Here is a 21,592-nt window from a genome sequence, read left to right on the forward strand (position 1 = left end):
CAATTACAAATTAAAAATAAATACACTTATAATTTTCATAGCATATAAATATATAGTAAAGATGTGGCAACCGAATCATGCTGCAAGCAATTTGACATGTACTTACCAATTACCATGGCCACATTTTAAGTGTCGGGTAAGGTTGGGAATGGATGGGCTAGTTTTTTGGGTCGGAAGAGAAGGCTATAAGCTTGGCCCAGGAGAAATAAGATGATTTATGAATGGATACTTCTATTGGGCCCAACTAAACTCAAATCCAAATCAATGAACCCAATCTTTTCTATTCAGTGTAAAATTACTATGTGTAATTTACTTTGAGTTTGCATTTTGGAAGATAAATTTTGGAAAGCTTTTTTTTTTTTTTTTTTTTTCCCAATAAAGAATCCTTTTTGAGGTGACTTTGGAATTAATTAACATTTATAAATTATAGGATAAAGTTTAGCTATAAAATTAGTTGTAGCCTTAAGTTACAATCTTATTTAATTTCTTTTTATTGGAGGTGAATTTTGACAAATCTACGGTTGTATTACATCTTCTTCTTATATCTTTCATGCTTGCAAAATTTCTTAAAAATTAAAAATCAATAGCTAAATTGTTTAAATTGCAAGTTTTGTAATTCAAAATTATGTGCAAAATAAAAGCTTATAGATCATATATTAAGTAATATTTGATTGACACAAAATTTGACATATATATTAAAAGCGTAAAGAGCATGCAATTCATCGAATAGATTTTCAAAATATATAGTTGTAGGGACATGATTCGCAGCCCAAGCCCAAGACATTTGGGATATTGGCCCAGTGAGCTTAGTACAATAAATTCGTAGAGAGTGGGTCGTAAAACTAGGCCCTAATGAATTTGGCAATGGTTAGTATGGATTTAAAAGATGATCAAGCAAAAACGAGGAAAATAGAGCTGAATGGATTCACTGTCTAAGGAGATATTTTTCATACAAATCAATAACAGATGGGTACAAGTACAACTTTGATTGCTACAATATTCTTTCTCTATTTTTCCGATCTCTTCCTCATGGAGGGTCTCTTACATTATATAGCTCTCTTTGGATCATCTTGATCCTACACTTGTTGATTGTTTGAGCCCTTACTTAAGTACCTGTCCCATTAGACACCCTTTTTGGCTTTCTGTGAGTTGTGGTAGCTAAGGTAGTACTATTCAGGGGGTCTTTTCTACATAAATATGGCAAAAAAAGCAGCTGCAGTGCATTCAATGCGGTGGTAGTAGCTTTCTCTTAGATATTTCTGGGTTCCCCTCCTTTTCGTATGTTCAAGATGCACGTCCCTATCCATGGAGCCTCTTGGAAGGTCACCTTGATTGTCGGAATACATATTTGAGCTGTACTTGTCGTATCTGAGGAGTTATTCCTCCTCGGATGACCTTCCCATTTGTATCGTGCTCAGTGAATTCTGAGTTTGAACCATTCATTATCCTTTGTTTCTCTTCGGACTACTCATGCTCTCGGCCAAGGCCCAAGGCCCAAAATATGATTTGGGCTCTTAACCCTACAATAGTAATAATTACTTTATTCAGTAAGGTTATAGGTTTAGGCTACAACCAATTTTGTAGCTAAACTTTGTTCTAAACTATATTACTGCCAAAGCTATATCTCATAATTAAACAATCTCTTTATAGAAACAGTAAATAAATAATCTTTTTTTTTTTTTGGATTCATGCTTAATTAAAAGAAAAAATTAAATCTCATGATTTTCTGAACGAAATCAATAGAATTTTTTTCTTGAGAAAAGAAATCTATAAAAATTTATTGCTAAAAATATGAAATTACAAAGTATATATTGGCATAGACCAAGAAAGCATTACAAATTTCTAGTTGAAGAATCATGATCTAATAAGCTCTTATCTAACTTTAAACATAATAAAAAGCATGTTTGCTAAAATCTTCAGAGTTCAGACGTTCTCATTGGGAACATTACATAATATAGAATGCAGCATCATGAAAAATCTAAAAGAAAGGAGATCTAAAGGGTGTCCCTTTTCTTCTTCTTTTGCGATTTGATTGATGAAATTCATCACTCCTATTACTTGTCAAATAAGGCACTTCACAAGAAGGATCTACTCTTGGTATCACAAGAAATTCATCACTCCAATTGCTTTTCAAACATGGCACTTCATAGTAAGGATCTACTCTTGATATCACCGTATCTTTCACCTATAATCAAATTATTGTTCTAGTGAGAAACCTATATTCAAACATATCAAATAAAACACTAACAAATAGTGTACTTAAAAAAAAAAGTTTAAAAAAAAAAAAATTCTTACTTTGCATGCAATTGAACAGAACTTGAATGAAGCCCTTTGTTTATCTGTATAAAAATTAGATATATCCAATAGTTCATATCCACATACTTGACACTTGTAAGGTGCATTAGCCCCAAGGTTGTCAAAATCGGAATTCTACGTAGGATCATGAGAGGTAGGTGAGATCGTGGATCATAGGATCGGATCGTGGATCATAAGATCCTACATATTTTCATATTTAAAGAAAAAAAAAGAACATTGATAATGACTTTGTATATTAAATAATCACGTAAATTGTGAATTTATCCATAAAAAAACAAAGATTTGCGTTATATGATGTAATTTGCATGTCATACATCGCTATGTCTATACTAACGAAACAAATATATTTAAGTTTTGACCCAATGTATCTAAAAAGTTCAATAAATGTTTAATTAGCAACTAAATACCAAAATATTTATCAACAATATGGAAATATGTTTCAAGTTCTAAGTTCCAAGTTCCAAGTTTAAAATCCAGAATAAGTTATCAAATGAAAACTAGCTAACTAAAATATGAAATCCAAAAGCAAGATTAATATTAAGGTGAAGTGAATATATAATTATTCTCATTATAGGGTTTTTATGACCATCGTCCTAATCATCATCATCCATTTCATCATCTATGCAGACATTGTAAATTTGTATACTAGAACTGCAAAAAGAGATCAAAATACAACTTCATATTTAACTATTCAAGTTATACTACTCAGTAACAATTACAGAGCATACTTAAAAAAAATCAACCAATCAATATACAAATACAAGCATACAAATAAAATTATATATAAGAAAAACATTTTAGTAATATTATAATACAAATTATTATTGTGGGGGAAAAAGGGGTCAGGCCCAAGTTAATGGGCCGAATGCCCACGAGAGGACTGTTTCACATCCGAAAAGAGGGATGCGGAGAAGACAAGGCCCAGACTGGAGTGGAATCCTCTTGGTGAAGGATCATCGCTGTCCGAGGAGGATATCTCCAGTCCGAGGAGTACATCTCCTGTCCGAGGAAGATGTTTTGCTCTGATGTGATATCGGATACTAATTGAGTAGGGGAAAAGCCTGAGTGACTGTCCGAGGACTCCACCTGATCAAGATAAGCTCAAAGCATATTCAGGAACGATAAGGATGGGGAAATATCTGAGGGAAAGGCTGCTGCCACCATATTCAATGCATTGCAACAGCTTTTCTGGCCGCATTTATGTGGAGAAGACCTCTGAACAGTGCATCCTAACCTACCGCCACTCACCCAGGGATGAAAAAAAGCTGCCTGACGTGACAAGTACTTGAGCAATTTCATGGATGGGGAGCACGTGGACGATGGAGATGAGGGTATAAGAGTGACTATAAAATGGAGGGGAGCACCTGTCAACAAAAAAAAGGAGAAAAAGAGGAAGAAAAAGAAGAGAGTGTTAAAAGCTATGAATGTATACAAACTGATGAATACACAGTTGAAATGGTGAAGATCCATTGTTATTAATCCCTTGCCAATTCTAGTTCTTTGACCCATACTCTACAAATTCATTGTCTTTGGGTTTACATAAAGAAATTGAACCCTACAATTATATTGATCAAACAAATTTAACAACATTATAGATTAAAATGTAGCAAAGCCAATATAAATTCTTCATTTAGAAATGATGAAGCATTCATTCATTTTGATTACAAGTGTACTAAAAATTAGAAAACATTTGCTTAGGTTAACATAATTTTATAAAAATAAAAAATAAAAAGCCATGCCATCACAACATAGAAAATAAAAACCCTTAAAACTTCATCAAAACCAAAAATTTATCCCTTAAGAAAAAAAAACCAAAAACTGATGTTTTGATAGGATCGGTAGAATCGGTAGGATCCCATACGATCCTACGATCTTACACGATCCTACCATTTTTACGATCCTAGTGCGATTCTAAACGTTTTGATGATGTGAGATCGTAAAATCGTGCGATGCTACGATTCAGATCGTGATTTTGACAACCATGATTAGCCTGATATTCATTTGTTTTATTTCTTGTTTGAAGAAAAACTATTTTTTTGTGGTTAACCGTGTAATGGTGTATATTAGAGATATCTAGCAATCCACTTATATTGCTTATACTTCGAATTGCATTATGATGTGAAGCTTTGCGAACCTATAAAAAATAATAATATTTAGATTTATGACTACAACAATATGATATTATATATTTATATATTAAGAAAGTAACCATCATTATTGACACCAAAAAAAAAAAAAAACTTGGAGAACTTTGTGTTGGTGACCTTCAGCATCGTGCTTATTTTTGCAGCCTTCACAAAATATTTTGTTCTTTTCGCAGTTTCTGCAGAAGAAATTACAGAACGTATCTTTAAGACCGTGTTTGTCACAAGAACAAGGCTCATAGAATTTAGAATTTAAGAAAGACGTTAGCCATGGTGGTGTAAACTTGGAATCCATACATTGATGCTTTTGCATTGAAACTATTAACTCAGACTCTCGATTTTCTAATGCTAAAATAAAACACCTTAACAAAATAATCTCTCTAGGTTATTGTTTTTGTTAATGAAATAATTGTTCCCTCAGCCTAACTTGTATTTTACACTACATTTGTTATTTCGAGTTCGAAGAGGAATACTAGACTGAGAATCAGTAGGAATAAGATAGAAATAAATCCTATTCCGACTAGGGCTCTAATTATGAAAGATTGAAAGGATTTTGGCTTATTGGTGCGCAGGGACGGAGCCAGAGCTGAAGGTTTGTGTTTGGGGGGGGGGGGGGGGGGGGGGGGGGTTTGGANCCGTACGGTTTTTTAAAGAATTAACTTATACGTGGCAGAATTTTAACTGGTCATTTTTCCGACCGCAACTCTTTAAAGCTTCTAATATTATGGTATTAGATTAGATTTATATGTAGAATTAGATGAGATGGGTTCAAGTTACATCTGGTGTAACTCCATAAGAGTTACAACTTTTTTAAACCTTAGATTTCTAAAAGATCAAACGGTTAAAAGAAAACACTATTGTTCATCATTATATCATTAATTACTTACCAAATTAATAGCATCCTCATTATCTCTTTCCTTATTAATTGCTAATTGTGTTTTTTTTCCTCTCTCTTTAGTCCTTATTAAGTCCTTTCACTGTAATCGTTTTTTTTTTTCTTCTCCTGCAATTCATCCACGTCAACCCAACAAAAGATGAAGTAAAAAACAAAATTGCTCGAGAATATTTTTTCTCCTTTGCATGCTGCTGCCTCCTCCTTCTCTAAGCTATCTATCTTCGCTCTAAGCCACGGCACCAATTCTCTACCACGTGCACATGTAGGAGGGTCAAGCCAAACAAAGTATCCACAAGTATCATCTTGCAAACAAAAAAGAGATTAAACATAATTAATACTTAAATAATAGAGAGACAGAGAGATATTATTTTCAGATTCAATTAGTTTGGACACAACAAATTCTACAAATTGTTAAATTTGTATATTATGATTAGTGCTAATAAAAATAACATTATGTTATTCTAGTAACAACTTGACATGTAGATCGTTATGAAAAAAAATCATAGAAAATGCTATTAGATTGGCACAATACCCAATATTTTTCACACACCCAAAACCTCCTCTTGGGGCATAGCTATGTGTAAGGGTGGGGGGCCATGCCGCCCCCCTCCCCAAATTTTGAATTAAAAAAAAAAAAAATATATATATATATATATATAATTATTTTAATGTTTTCAAAATTTAGTCTATAAAAATAAGAGTTGGTCCGCCCAAATATTTGATTTAGTCCAATGATTAATTGGTTTAATAGTTATAGAGACTTAACATTATTTTTCGCAATTCTATTTTTTATTGTAAAATGTGATCTTATATCTGTTAAATGTTTGATAAAGTTTGGCACCAAAAATGTTTGAATCTATATCTTTTTTAACCCATCATGTGGCAATTAACAAGTCATTGACTCATTAAAAAAATATTGTTACTAAAACTACACATGAAATGTCTCTTTAGTTTCCACGTAGAGTTAGAGTAAGATAGCTTCAAATATGTTTGGAGCTTAGCTTCTTCCTCCAAGTTTTAAATCATTTATGTTTTTGAAAATTTTATTAGTTCAATTGAAAGATTATTCGTTCCTCAAAAGAAAATTGAAAGATTATTTTACTTACTTTAGTATAAAATTTGATAATTTGTATAAAAAAAAATGAATTTTTTTTGAGAATTTCACTATAAAAATGGTAAAAATGAATTTTATTTTATGAAAGATTGCTATCAAACTTAATTGTGATTGAAAATACTAAGGTTTTTTTTTTTTTTTTTTTGGGTGTGTGTATATAGTGCTTGAGTGAGATTGAGACTTGGAGAGAGTGTTTAGAGTGAGATTTAGAAGGTCTTAGAGAGAGAGAGAGAGAGAGAGAGAGAGAGAGACCCAAGGAAGGGCGGCGAGACTAGCTTGGAAGATTGTGGGAAGCGACGGCGCTACTAGGTGAGATTGGCAGCGCTGGTAATGGAGGCCTGGGCTTCGTCGGCAGCGGCACGGTGAGGAGGATCGGTGGTAGAGAGGGTGGATGGCGGTGAGGGTTTGGAGTCAAAGGGAGACTCTGGGAGAGTGAGAGAGAAGGTGAGAGACCGGATAGATAGAGAGTGGAATCCAGGAATTGAGGGTGTTTTTTTTTTTTTTTTTTTTTAATTTACACAAACCTGTAGCATGTGGCTTCAATGGATGCCGTTGGTTGCTCTCTCACCGACCCAATGTAAAAATTAAAAATAAAAATAAAAAGGTATGTAAAAATTGGGAATATGGGACCCATAACGACGTGTTTATATATAATTTTAAAGATGAATTCAAGTTACACATAGAGTAATTCAATAAAAGTTACGCCTTTTTTAAATCATAGATTTCTAAAGATCAAACAGTTAAAAGAAACACAATCGTTCATTATTATATCATTAATTACTTACCAAATTAATAGCATTCTCACTATCCCATTCCTTATTAATTGCTCTCTTTCCTTATTAATTGCTAATTGTGTTTTTTTTTTTCTCTCTTTAGTCTTTATTAAGTCTTTTCACTGTAATCTTTTTTTTTTTCCTTCTCCTCCAATTCTTCAAACGTTTCTAATATATCACAAGTGTGTATCTTAAGCACTGGAATGAAACAAGTCCACCTCTTTCCAAGGCCTATAATAGCATTTCTTTGTGCCATTTTCTTCAGATTATATGGATATACTGCACCAACACCATCAGCCCTCAACCACATCTTCTTCAACTTCATCACATGCACTTGGAAGTCCTTGGATGCAGTTTTGTCACTGTGGAAAAATTGCACCAGTGAAAACATCATGGACTAGTGAAAACATAGGGAGGCGGCAAGGGCGGAGCCAAGAATTTTTGTTTGGGGGACCACATATATACAAATGTTTTTTTTTATTATATACACACATTTTTTTTATTTAATAAGTTATATCTCACAATCCATCTAACTGTAAGTTTTTTTTTTTTTTTTTTGGTTTAGGGTTTCGATTTTGGGTATTTCTATGACATGGTGTCTTTTATCTGATAAATATGTGTGTTTAATATATGAAAAACATACCCATTACTTTTTTTTTTTTTTATGTGGCTGTTGATGTTCAGTGAGTTCGTATGAAAAGGCATTGGATGTCTTGTCTTCCTTTATTACGCTGCGTAGTCCGTCTGATAAGGGCAGCAAGTGTTCTCGCTTCGAGTTCGTCTTCGATTATATTAAGTTAATTTCCGAATTTGGCAAATATGACATTTCATTCTTTTTTTCTGGTCCAAAAGTGTATAACTTTGTGGTGTATGGACAATTGTAGATTCTGGACTTGGAGGAGCCTATTTCAAAGATGAAGATTATCCACGTAGCTGGCACAAAAGGGAAGGTACTAAATTATGTGAAGAATTAGTACTAATTTGTAATAGAAATTTATGTGAAGAATAAATGTACACTCAATAAAATTTTTTGTATATGTAGTAAGACACTAATTAATCTTTTTTATTTGGGGCTTGAAATGGGATCCACATGCACTTTTGTAGAATCAATGAGGTGTACTCCTCATTGACGTCTGAGAAAGGTTACGTATAGATGGGTGAGATTTTTAATCCATAAACATGTGCTTTTTAGTTTTTACTATAAGTAAAACGGATGGTGTTTGGTGTTTTGATTTCTTATTCTCTTAGAAGAACACAACATTGGTTTCTGTTTGCTTAGTGTATTACATGATTTCCTGTTATTTTGGCGAAAAGAAATCCAATGAACTGTTTAAACTTAAATAAAAATAAAAATAAAAACAAATGATTCATCCTGTTCTGTTCTTTAGTCATAGGTTCTGCTCTATTGTTACACTTTCATGCCTTTAGCAAATCTTTTGGGCAAGTCCTAGCGCGTTTTGTCTTCTGAAGTGCCGAGTGAACTTACTTCTGTTATTTGTTCTTCCTGATTATTGTGATATCTTGGCATTGAGCCTTAAGTCAAAAGTCATTGGGTGCATGTGTGACTTACCAATACAAAAATTACTTTTTTTTTTTTTGGTGTGGTTTTCTTCTCCTAGAGTCTTTTCTCATTTTCAATTTTGTAAAATCATTTGCATCATAACTATAGGTGCTATGGTTAATAATCATTTCCGGTTGGCTGCTTCAGTGTAGACATCTGTGAAGAGAAATTTTCAGCACATTTCTGGTGCTGTTATGATATACTAAAGGTATGCTTGTGCCCATATCTTATTTATTTATTTTTAATTCTTCCCCGAATTCTGATAGCTTTTGGACATGTAATTTGGGTAATACCTACGTAGATGGAGTGGATCTTTGGTAGTGATGTATCTAAAATTAAAGATGTTCATTCTTTCTCCTTTTCTGATTCTTTTCAGTAGAAATATATACAGAATAATAATAGTGGCAGGACTTAATCATCGAAATTCTTAAATATGCAAGGAAGCGTTTGAATAATAGTAGAGGTTTTTTTCCAGCACAAAATCATGTAGTCATGCAAATAGTCTATCTCAGCAGATGTTGATGCTGCTGAAATTTATAAGAACACTAACTGGCCAGCCATAAGTTAAAAATCATTAATTTTTTGGTTTGTTAATATGACCTTTTGGTTTAGCCATGAAATTTAAAAATTCTTGCAGCAGTGTTTTTGTGGCAGAGTAATGAGAAAATGCTTTGAGATGATTCAAAGTGGCATATGCATATAAGTTTCTAACATAGACAAAACAAGTTACAGGAATAGAATATCATAACTCTTTTCTTTTTAGTGCACTATGTTCATATAATAATAACACTAGTAAACCAACCGTTTTCTCCAGAGCGATATACATGACTCTGGGGGTTCTCTTGGTGTTAAAATGAAAGTTTAGAGTGTAGTGTAGGGCTAAATAGAGTTTAATGGTAGAAGGGGGAGACCTGTGAATGGTAGAGTTTATTATTATTATTTTCCCCTCCTTATGCTACATAACAATCCTTTTGCCTCTTTATTTTACAGACTTTTTATCCCAATCAACAAAAGGGCCTTTGGCGTTTAAAAACACTTCTACAATTAAAATTCTATTACCAACAGTTTCTAGAATTTGAAAAAAGTTTCATTATTTATTTTAAATTATTTGAATAATACTATAATTTTTGTTTTAAAAATAAAAGTCAGAAACCTTTAACCGAGATGTTTTGGGAAAATGGTTTTGGATAATTGGGATGGAATAAACATGTTTGTGGGTGCATGTAGTAGCTGCGAAGTACGGTGAGGAATGGGGCGATGATAGATTTTACAGTTTAATGAAAATAGCTTTATTGGTGTATGTTATTATTATTATTATTATTTTTTTACGGATTAAATGATTTGAGGTGAAATATTGGTGGATCTTGAGAACCGAGTCTGTTCTTTGAGGCAGCTTTTAATGATACAGTGGCCATATATGAAAGGCCCTTTTTTTAAGTGATGGATTGGATGGATCATGGATCCAAATTATAAAATGGCCGAATGAAAGCTCTTTGGATAATTTTATAGTGAGTTTGCTAGGCACTCAAAATTGAAATGTCGTACAATTTAATTGGGACACAATTTTTAATGTTTCATTCTTGGTTGGCCCCAGCACAAAGAAACAACAAAATCCACCGGATCTTTAGCCAAAGAATCATAAAGAAAACAACAAAGAGTAATAAAATAGTTTAGTTTGTCAAAATAAAAAGAGAGAGAAAATAGTTTAGTCTTTAATATAATACTATAGCATGCAACGTCATGCATGGCCATTTATATTATTCTGATCGAAAGTGAAGACTGAAGACAACGTTTGATATTTGATATTACTTTGATTGGGTCCACCGGTACTAATTAATGATACCATGCATCAACCCCACTTCAAACTTGGAAGGAAACATAAAAAAAAGGGGACCTACATGAGCAGTTTGCATTTTAGTGATGCCCCATTTTCAAATGCACCTGGTCCAACTTATTATTGTGGGAAGCTACTGCAAGTGAAGTATATCTAATCAGAAAGAGTTGTAAGTTTTCTGTATTTTAGCCAAAGACTTGGTACAACATGGAGATGGATACGTCTTTGTGGGGGTGTTCGCAGCGTGGTGTGGTGCTTTTTTGGATTATTTTTAGCACTGTATTTTGCAGTGCAATTTGACTAAAACTATAACTGCAACGCACTTCAGTTTTGTGGTTATAGATGCAGTGTGGTGAGGTGCACAAGGTGCTGTTTGACTGGTTTTGGGCTGCTATATTTCTAAAAAATTCAGCTTTTCCAACCTCTTCCTCTTCCTACACACTCAACCCATACATATATGTATGTATGTTTGTATGTATGAATACACACTCAAAAACAAAAATAACAAACAGAACATATTAACCAAAAAAGAGAGAGGAGTGGGTGTGTGAGACTTAAAAGAAATAAACCTGAAGTCAAGAGATTGTGAGAATCTAAGAGATTGGAGAGATCGACGGTGAGAGATAGAGAGAGAGGCAGTGAGATTGGTGCTTGGCGGTGGTAGTGTGACAAGGTGTGGCGGCTAGGTCTTGATGAGTGGGAGCTTGTGGTGTGACACAATGAGTTAAGAGAGGCTGAGGCCACTAAACGGCCTGAATATGAGAGAGACTGTGAAAGTGATTTACTGATATTGTGATACAAACTTTATTTGATATTCGAGAGAGGCGGCCAGCTAGGGTGTTTTTTTTTTTTATAAATTTTAAATTTTAATATTTATATATATATATATATATATAAAAAGGTGCGGTGTGGTTCGGTTCATTACTATCTATGTTGCGGTGTGGTTTCACTGTTTTCGAGTGGTTATGGTGTAGTTTGAGCCATTTTTGCAGTTTGGTGAACACCTCTAGGTATTTATGATCCCATCTTTTTTCTTTGCATAGTCTCGAAGAAAACTATAAATGGCTTGAACCAATGTTAGGGTTGCACTAGTCAATCAAGAGTCTGAAATTTCGGCATGGAAATTATTGCACCCTTTAATGAAAAAGAACAAAATGCAAGCGTGGATTAAAATACGTTTAGGCTTGATTGTCGTTTTTGTTGTTTTTGTTTTTGTTTTTGTTTTTTTTGTTTTTGTTTTTTTGTTTTTGTTTTTTTTTCTGTATTAATCTTATTTTGACTTGAAAATTAGAAAAACTCACTATAAAAACATCGAATAAACTTTTTTTCTATGCAAAAATATTTTCCTTTAATTTGTTTTCTCAATATGTTTATAGCTAAACAAAAATCAATATTAAATAAAGGATTGGATCTAGTTTAAGCATGCAATATAGACCCCACAATGATCAAACATATTCAAAGTTCAAACTATCAAAATTTCTAGAATGACAAATCAATATTAATAAATTACAATAATAAAATTTCTAGTTATAATAATTGTAATGCCCAATACAAGACATTCCAAATGTCTAGAATGACATATCAAAGTTGCAAACTATTTAATACATTTATTGCAACAAGATAAATTAAATAGTCCTCAAATTGATGGGAAAAAAAAAAGTGGCATATTTCCTAAAAAGATTCCCCTGATGATTGATTTTGCACATTAGGCGAATGGTCACCTGCATCATCATCATTCTAAATATAATATAAGCAATGTTAAAAGTTCATTTAACAACAATGTTACTAAATAACGCAATAAGACTAATCTATTACTATTGAATAAACTTTCAAAACATTCAAATTTTTTACTCATGTCCTCTAAGTCAAGGCATGCCATAAAAGAAATAATTATTAATATATTGCCATCCACTGACAACCAAATATTCAACACCATAGAAAAGTACATGTTCTAATAACAATATCACATGAAGGATGACTTTGATACCAAATGTAAGAATAAATTTAGAGTTTGAGAAGAAAATAAACATACCTTCAGCTATAGTTGTTTAAGTGTTTTAGAAAAAAAAAAAAAAAAAAAAAAAACTCACTATATGATAGTGTATAGATAAAAGAGATTTTCTAGTCTGTGACATTTACCACATATATATCATTTTGATGGAAACATATGTTATATATATAGGGTAGATTAGGAACCCTTTTAGATTAATATTTATTTCATAACTCACCTTTCATAACTTGAGTTGTCCAAAAAGCTTGAAATTAAATAGCAATAACCTACTATATGTATACAATGTACCACAGAAAATTATTATAATTTTAAGGATCCCAAAAGAAAATCATAATAATAATAATAATACAATGCCAAAAGCTTTGAGACCTGATTAACTTTAAAGCTACATGTGTTAGCAAATATTAACAACTAGGAATGCAACTCATAACCTTATATAACAATTATCACAACCTAAAGTCAAGTAATCCAACCTCATAACTCATAGAGGTAATTTACCAAACATTTGGCATGCAACAAGCATAATACTCACATTTACATGTCAAACAATGAAAAATTCATATTTTTCCTCTCATTTCTCTCCCAATTTCCATCCCCACTCTTTTCATCCCAACCAAACATATCCTTAGGCCTACAAATAGAGGCCCATGCATTGAACAAAGTTCCTTACATACTGGCTTTGGGAATTCAAGGAGAATACATTGCATGTATAGGGGTAGTTGCTGCCAGTCACTTTAGTCTCTAGGTATCAAATATGTTCTAGCAGCCTGCATTGAACAATAATTATTTTCTTCCTCCCATTCCTTACATAGCTTATAGCACAAAAGGGAATAGTACAACATGCGTCATAGCCCTTTTTAAGCAATGAAGGGAGAACCATCTTTTGGATTAGAATAAGATTACTCTTTTAGGGTCCTCCATCAAGATTAGATGGATTTATAAGTATGAAAAAAAACCCAAATATAATTCAAAGGGGGACACAATATGAGGATAATATCACAGCAAGCAAGCGACAATGAATGAATATAGCAAACACAAAAAGGCTGCACATAGCTTATAGCACAAAAGGGAATAGTGTTTGTTTGTTTGTTTAGACCTCTATAAACCAGATTTGTTTAACTTGATTAATTAACCAAGTAGTTACTTAGATTTATTATTCAGATTTAGGTTAAACACAAACAATCATATTACTAAGTGCGGAAAAGTAAAGAAGACAAGAAATATGATTACCTAGGAAAACCAATGAAACTAACAGTTTCAAGGTAAAAAACCTAGGGAGGATTTAACCTAATTTATCCTCAAGGTAAACAAATTCACTATGATAGAATGGAAGTTTACAATAGATTTTCTCCCTAAAATCAAAAGCTACCTCTTGTAGTACTTACTCACACGACCACATGCAGCTCTGACTTCATGGACTCTTCTATCTGAATTTGTTGAACACAAACACTCATGTTTGTGACTCTGAGATCCCACTCAAAGTTTTAGACCATTAGCAATAATTGATCTTGTATGCAGCAACTTCTACAACACCAAATCTTAAGTTTCTTCAAATAATATTGCTAGTAGAAGAATTTAGAGAGTTTTGGGTACAAAAACCCTAGATCTACAATTGGAGGCACAATATGCAATTTTCTCTCTCTAAAAAACCCTTGTAGGGTTAGCTTATAATGTCCTTAAAATACTACAAAAATAAGATCACGATTTGGGCTTGAAACGGTCAAGTTATGGGCTTTTTTCATTTGTTGATTTTTGCTGATTTGCGACTTTTGATTGATCGAACAGCAATCGAGAGAACCAGATTGCATCTCACTTTTTTCATCCTGAACTTGAGTTTTTTGTTTTGGATTTGAAAATACACCATTCTAACTCAATGAGACTTACTTTTTGTCATGGTTTGCGAACACTACAAACTCAAATCTTAACAATTCTCCCTTTTGGCAATTTGTGACAAAACTTACATATAACATAATGCATATAACATAATGCCCATATACAATAAAATGCCCAAATACATCACAAATCTCAATCTAAGATTTCTAACCCAAAAGTGCAAAAAAATGTAGAAGGTCTTGATCAAAATGTATCTGTCTTTCCTGAAACACTCAAAAAAGCACATCAACGCATGTGTGGAAATAAAGACAAATAAACAACAATGAACAAATATGCAAATTAACTCTTCCCTTAAGTTAGATACATCAAAAACTTTTATTTTCTCCCCCTTTTTAAAACAATTTCATCTTCTTCTAAATAAAAACAATTAAAAACATTTCCCAAACATTTTCCAAATTTCATCTATTTCTCCCTCTTTTTGTCACGTATTGACAAAGACAACTCAATCAAAAGGTAAATAGTAAACATACACAACAGAAGGCAAGAGAAAATATAGTTGAGGCTGCATGGAAAAATCCATGTTTCTATGAAAAAATTTAGTCTTCATATATCAGCCCTAAAATTTCTCAAGATTGTAATTCAATAGGGTCTATATTATGAATAGTTTAGCTATAAATTTCTCTTTTTTTTTTTTTTTTTTTAAAAGAAAAAAAGAAAAAGAAGAAAGCTTTAGCTATAAAATCTTCAATAGTACATTAAAACACAAAGTTTATTAATGATGAAAATTTTACATACTTGATACAGAAGAAAACGAAAATACATGACTACAACAGGGAAGCAATAAGATTGATTATGATTTTCTCCAATCTTATATATCATAAACAGAAAATCATGATAACAACCATGAGAATAAGTCATCATCCTTGTGCACCTGTAGTGAAGGAAGATAATTTCAATATTGTTAATAAAAAGCTTCAAACTTCAGAAAATGATACTATACTAAATGACGTTTTCCCTAAAATAAAAAGCATTAAAAACGATAGCAATTATCAATAACTTAATTTGTAAGTTAAAATTTTAATCATGTTTTATTTAATAGTTAGAAACAAATCCTAACTCATTCAATATTTGTGGATTTGGTACCCATTACCTAGATTTTATTTAAAATTTTAAACAAGAAAGGCTTCTCTAACAAAGTTGTTTACTTCAACTTTCTAGCGCAATAATTTAATCTAATGTCATTGTTCGCATAAGATGTAAGCCAATTTCTTGTGAATAACTTCAATGATAGCATAGAAATCGCCAAATAGAAAATAGAGAGTGGCATATTATGCGTTTAGGTATTATAGAAGAGTAATTGTGCTTATTGCCTTATTCCCATACTAAGTATAGCATAATGAGCACGCCAGTTTTGAAGTGGCAAATATCTTTTCTGCTTTGCTAAAATACAAAATTGAAAATACTAACATAAATACTAATATAAAGACATGTGTCTTCTAATTAATATATGGATGTCGTACCAAATTATAATGCCTAGCAATACACAAAATTTACCTGTGGCTTCAAGCCTTTGTCTACGTAGATTACTTCCAAGAAGTTTCTTTCGAATTGCTTGTAGCTTAATTACAACAGCACTCATGTTCATCCTTTCACGTGGAAATTCAACTGAACAAGCTACTCCAATTCCAAGTATAAAAGTCAAGCATTCTTGAATTTTTGGACTTCCATTTTGGCTCTTATTGCGAGTTATGTCATTTACCCTTGTCTCCCCTTCTTCTTTATCACAAAGAAGGGTAGGATCTATAATGTCAGCAATTCGCTCCGGCAAAGCTGCTTTAACAAAGCTATGAAGGTTGAAGTTATCTTGGAAAATGTTATCAATAGGTCTTTTTCCTGTGAATATCTCTAACAATAATATGCCGTAACTATAGACATCACCATAAGTTGAGACTTCATTCCCCACTCCATACTCTGCAATTACACATAACATATATGTGATGTGAACATTTTTTTTTGTATCAAATAAAGGAGGAGAAGATACATAACCTACTGGTATTAAATGAGCTTTTTCAATGGCATATAAGCAAAAAAAGAAAAAAAGAAAAAAAAGAAAAGATTTAAGATAAATTGAAAATTAGTTATATAACATTCGTTCTTCTGGCTACAGTACATCCATATTAAAATTGTCCCTTTAAGGCTTTAAAATATAATAGAATATTATGGGAAAAGGAAAACAATTAAATATAAGAAATGACAATGGTGTTTACCTGGAGGAGTATAACCAATTGTTCCTTTTATCTCGATGGAGCTTGATTGGTTATGAGAAGAATCTTGGATAGCACCAGAAAGGAATCTTGCCTGGCCAAAATCACCTACATGTCCAATCAATTCAGCATCAAGAAGAACATTACTAGGCTTGAGGTCGCAATGAACGATTGGAGTTTGGCAATGATGATGAAGATAATCCAATGCATTAGCAACATCAATGGCAATATTCAATCTTTGAAGAAGACTCAAACTCTTTGGTTCCTCAAGAGTTTCATTTATTCTTGGAGTTGGATGCAGCCACTCATCTAGGTTGCCATTTCCCATGAACTCCATTACCAAAGCCTTAAAATCATGACCATGATAGTCAATACTAGAACATGATGTGAGCACATTTACAAGATTTCGATGTCTAATGTTTCGTAGAGCCTCACACTCTACTTTGAAACTTTTAGAAGCTCCATGACGCAAAAGGTCAAGCACCTTGATAGCAACTGTACATCTGCCTTCATCAAGAATTCCTTTATACACAAACCCGAAACTTCCCACACCAACTAAATTGGTAGAAGAGAACCCATTGGTTGCATTTAGGAGACTTTTGTAAGATAAATTCAAAAGCAAATTTCCTAAGTCACTTGAGGTATTTACTTTTCTTTTCTTTCTTAAAGAAAAATGAAGTAGAAGCAAAAGAATCATAGATACTCCAATAAGTCCAGAAAAGATAGAGATCATTAACTTCAATGTAAGGTTCAACTTCCTCTTTTTAGGTTTTTCAAAATTACATTTAGGAAGCTCAAACTTATGTGTACCCCCACAAAGCTTATCATTTCCCTTAATGAAAGTTGCACTGGTATTCTTGAAAACTCCCTCCGTTGGTACCTCACCCTCAAAATGGTTGTTAGATAGATCTAAATATTGCAAAAAGACAAAGTGCTCCAAAAATTTTGGAATTTGGCCTGACAAATTATTGTTGGAAAAATCTAGATATTGAAGACCTTTTAACGATTCTAGAGATGGAGGAATGATCCCTTGGAAATGGTTTCTTCCCATGAGTAGATATTCTAGTTTTACACAACTTCCAAGACCAGCTGGAATTTTCCCAAACAACATGTTTTTGGAAATATCTAATGTTTCTAGATTTTCAAATTTTCCAACTTCCATGGAAAGTACCCCAGTAAATTGATTGGCTGACAAATTTAGAAAAATTAATGAGAATGAGAGACCAATGATTGGTGGCGATAGCGAACCACTGAGATTGTTATTAGCAAGATCCAAAAAAATCAAATTTTGACACTTGCTTAGACTTGAAGGGATGTTACCTTGGAGATTATTCTTGTATAAATCCAATTCTATCAAGAGAGTTAAATTTCCAATAGATGATGCAATGCTTCCATAGATATTGTTTGTATGTAATGACAAAATTTTTAACTTTTGAAGCTTTCCAATTTCAGAGGGAATATTACTTGATAATTTGTTTTGCCCAATCCCAAGTGTCTCCAAGTTGATCAAATTTCCTATCTCTGTTGGAATATTTTTAGATATTTTATTATTCTCTAGAATTAATGCGTTTAGAGTGGTTGATAAATTGCCAATGCACTTGGGCAACTTTCCCCCAAACTTATTCGCATTCATATCTAGTTCAGTCAGATTAGTGGCATTTGTTAGAGAACATAGAAAACTCAAGTCATTAGCCCCTCCATTTCCAAGGTCGTTATGGTCAATGGAAAAAAAAATCATTTTGTATAGCTTATCCAAAGACGGAACTTTTCCACTAAATTTGTTACCAGCCAGTGCAAGTGCATATAGATTTGAGGCATTAGCTATTGATACAGGAATAGATCCAGCAAATTGATTTTCAGAAATGCTTAATACTTCCATATTTGATAGAGTAATACCTATGTTCGGTGGAAGACGCCCTTGGATTTGGTTGGCTCCTACATCAAAGATTACTAATGAAGACAAATTGAATATTGAGGAAGGAATTTTTCCAGACAACCTATTTTGCTCCGCATTAAAAGATATAAGTTTGGTCAATTGGCCAAAAGAGTAAGGGATAATCCCACCGAAATTATTATCAAACGGAGAAAACAGCTCTAGAAATGATAAGTTTCCAAGAGAAGGTGGTATACTTCCTGTCAGTTTATTTGTGTAAAAAGAAAAGACACGAAGTTTTGACAAAGTGCCAAGTGCTGCAGGGATTTTCCCAACCAAAAGGTTGCGACTGAAACGAATGGTTTCGAGGTTGGTACAACTAGATAAATTGCTAGGAATTTTGCCACTAAGTGTGTTATTATGTAGCAATAAGGATTGCAATTTGTGTAAACGACCAATTTCTGGAGGGATTTCATAAAGAAAGCTGTTGTTTTGGAGAGTTAGATTCCTCAAAAAACTTAAATTTCCAACATGTGGTGTTATGGAGCCTACCAGTTTCGAAGATTGCAGGTCCAACATAATGACCCTCTGATGTTGACGACCACAAGTAACCCCTCGCCATTGGCAAAAGTGGATGCTGTCATTCCAAGATGTCATAACCCCAAAAGGATCATATGTGATCTTGGCTCTGAACTCAAGCAAAGCCAAGCGGTCCGTCTCATTATTCCCGCCAACCACAAAGGTGACTAGCAAGCCACACCATAAGAGAAGGATAAAAGTATGCTTGCAAGAAGAAGAGCGTGGTGGAGCTGAATACCAGTGGGGAAGCCCCATAGACAATAATAATATGGTTGAAGAAGCAGTCGGTACAAGTGTGAAGTGTGTTATCAAGAGAAGGGCTTATTTGGCTGTTTTCTATCTCAAAAAAGTGGCAAATTTATAACGTGAGAGACAAGAAATTTTGTGCGAGAATTTTTTTGTGATGATCTGTCCGAATCCAAGATTGCGAGAAAATTTTATTGGGAGATAAAGTAGTCTGATTGATTGCCATTTGGTCTTTACCATAATTACTATAAAAAAAAAAAGGGAAAAAATAAAATAAAAAAAGAAGAGCGTGTAATAGAAGTCTTGTGTGACCCCAGCCGTCAACATTATAACTATTTTTTTTTAAGAAATAGTAATACTTATTAAAATATACAATATTTATAATAATATATAGAGTTTTTTAAATGGACTTATGATACTTTTTTTTTTTAAGGAGACTTATGATACTTTTTTTTTTAAGGAGACTTATGATACATTACATAACTAAAATTATTATTATTCTCAAGTAATGAGTATTTCTTAACCAATTTCAAATATAAAATAAGAAAGTAATTATTGTGAGATTAATAGTTTATAAAATATGAGTTTATTTTTTAAGATCATAACAAATTCATTACCAAACCCGTAAACAAGCCTACACCCATCTTGTATTTTATCAAGCCCTATTGTTTAAAAGTCTATTCATGTACACATTTTTTTTTTTTGGGCTAGGGCAAAACTTGTTTATTAAACAAGTCTAAAATTAAGGCTCAAGTTTGACTCATTTATAAACAAACAAATATGAATGAGTCTTCTATAAATCCAAGTTCGAGCTGTTTATGAATGACTTGATTCACTTACATCAATAATTTTAAACATATTTATATGAACGGAATGCTAGGGTTGGGACCCAAGAAAGTTGGCAATATAATGGGAATTTTGAGAAATTTGGAAAATAAATTAGGGCAATCAGTATGTTTTTCTTTTCTATGTAAAATGCATATTATAAAAAAGACTATTAGTAAATAAATAGCAATAAATAAATTTACCATTAGATTACATTTCTTTCTTATATCTTCCATACTTGCAAAATTTCTAAAAGATAAAAGATCAATAACAATGTCATCAATTAAATGTTTAAATTTCAAATTTTTGTAATCTAAAGTTATGGTGGTCAACAACAAAGGCTACGGCTAGTGGTGGCTCCAAAAATATTTTCTAGGGTGGTCATTAAAATACTAAAATCATACGAAATTTAATAAAAAGAAAACTTCATATATTGACCAAAAAAAAAATACACACACACACACACAAATATATAAAGTCTTACAATTTTCTTTTACGAATTTTCTTATTTTGAATTTTTGTATGATAGTCTAGTTATCAATGTTGCAAGTTACATCATTTTCAAAATTTTAGTTAGATAAAAATTTTCTTGAGCTTTTTCTTTTTGTTTGTAAGGACCTAATATATTGTTAAGGCGACCAAAATTTAATAATAAAGTTTGGCTACAAACTTAATAGTAGGGCTACAACTCTCATTAAATAAATTAACATGATTACACACTTTGAAAATCTAATGCTGGCGCTTTCAATTGCTGGCCAATAAGTGTGACAATAGCCCTGGGTGAGCTACACCGGCAATTTGAAAGACACTAGTATAGGTCTCGACAGTTTCCAGAAAGCTATCTTGGTGGTTTGAAAATGCCACTATATGATTTTTTTTTTTTCTTCTTCTTAATATAGGCCGTAGTGGAGATTCGAATGCGCCGATATAGCACTTTTTTTTTTTTTGGTGTGAATACATGCTTTAGTAGCTGATTAAAAGTGCCGCTATTGACCATAATCCTAAAACATTTGTTAGAGAAGTCATTGACTCATTGGTTACTGATTGAGGGTATATTTTCGACCTTCAAAAAAGTTCAGATCAAATAGGGGAATACTGTTATAGATAATATAGATTATTCTTCCAAAATATCAAAATATTAAAACAAACAATAACTCTCTCATCTGTTTAAATTTCAATATTTTTTGTACTTTAAAATCACACATAAAAAATGAATTTATTTGATTGAGTGGTAAATAATTTGCGTATGCATAAAAAATTTAATATACTTGTTTAGAATAGAAGAAAATTTGATAAATTTTGTCAAAAGTCTTGTAGCTCAGCT

At 32.4% G+C, this 21,592-nt stretch overlaps 1 protein-coding gene and 1 long non-coding RNA gene across 5 annotated transcripts; one reads left to right on the forward strand and one right to left on the reverse strand.

The window, feature by feature from the left end:
- Nucleotides 1–7,758: 7,758 nt before the first annotated feature.
- On the forward strand, nt 7,759–9,221 carry LOC136070819 (uncharacterized). Of its 4 annotated transcripts, none has more exons than XR_010632072.1 (3): nt 7,759–7,777; nt 7,927–8,399; nt 8,912–9,221. It is a non-coding gene; the product is annotated as an uncharacterized LOC136070819 (long non-coding RNA). The 4 variants fall into 4 exon arrangements; XR_010632080.1 differs by having other exon boundaries at nt 7,927–8,192; XR_010632081.1 differs by having other exon boundaries at nt 7,927–8,038; nt 8,127–9,012.
- A 6,017-nt stretch (nt 9,222–15,238) lies between these two features.
- LOC111993364 (probable LRR receptor-like serine/threonine-protein kinase At3g47570) lies at nt 15,239–19,583 on the reverse strand. The gene is made up of 3 exons (XM_065781378.1): nt 16,749–19,583; nt 16,036–16,452; nt 15,239–15,412 (listed from the first exon to the last, which is right to left on the reverse strand). Exons 1-3 carry the CDS (start codon nt 19,450–19,452, stop codon nt 15,399–15,401), a joined length of 3,135 nt encoding a protein of 1,044 aa, XP_065637450.1. The 5' UTR covers nt 19,453–19,583; the 3' UTR covers nt 15,239–15,398.
- Nucleotides 19,584–21,592: the final 2,009 nt, after the last annotated feature.

Source organism: Quercus suber, unplaced genomic scaffold (assembly GCF_002906115.3).
Source record: "Quercus suber isolate HL8 unplaced genomic scaffold, Cork oak 2.0 scaffold_2, whole genome shotgun sequence".
Taxonomy (NCBI): domain Eukaryota; kingdom Viridiplantae; phylum Streptophyta; class Magnoliopsida; order Fagales; family Fagaceae; genus Quercus; species Quercus suber.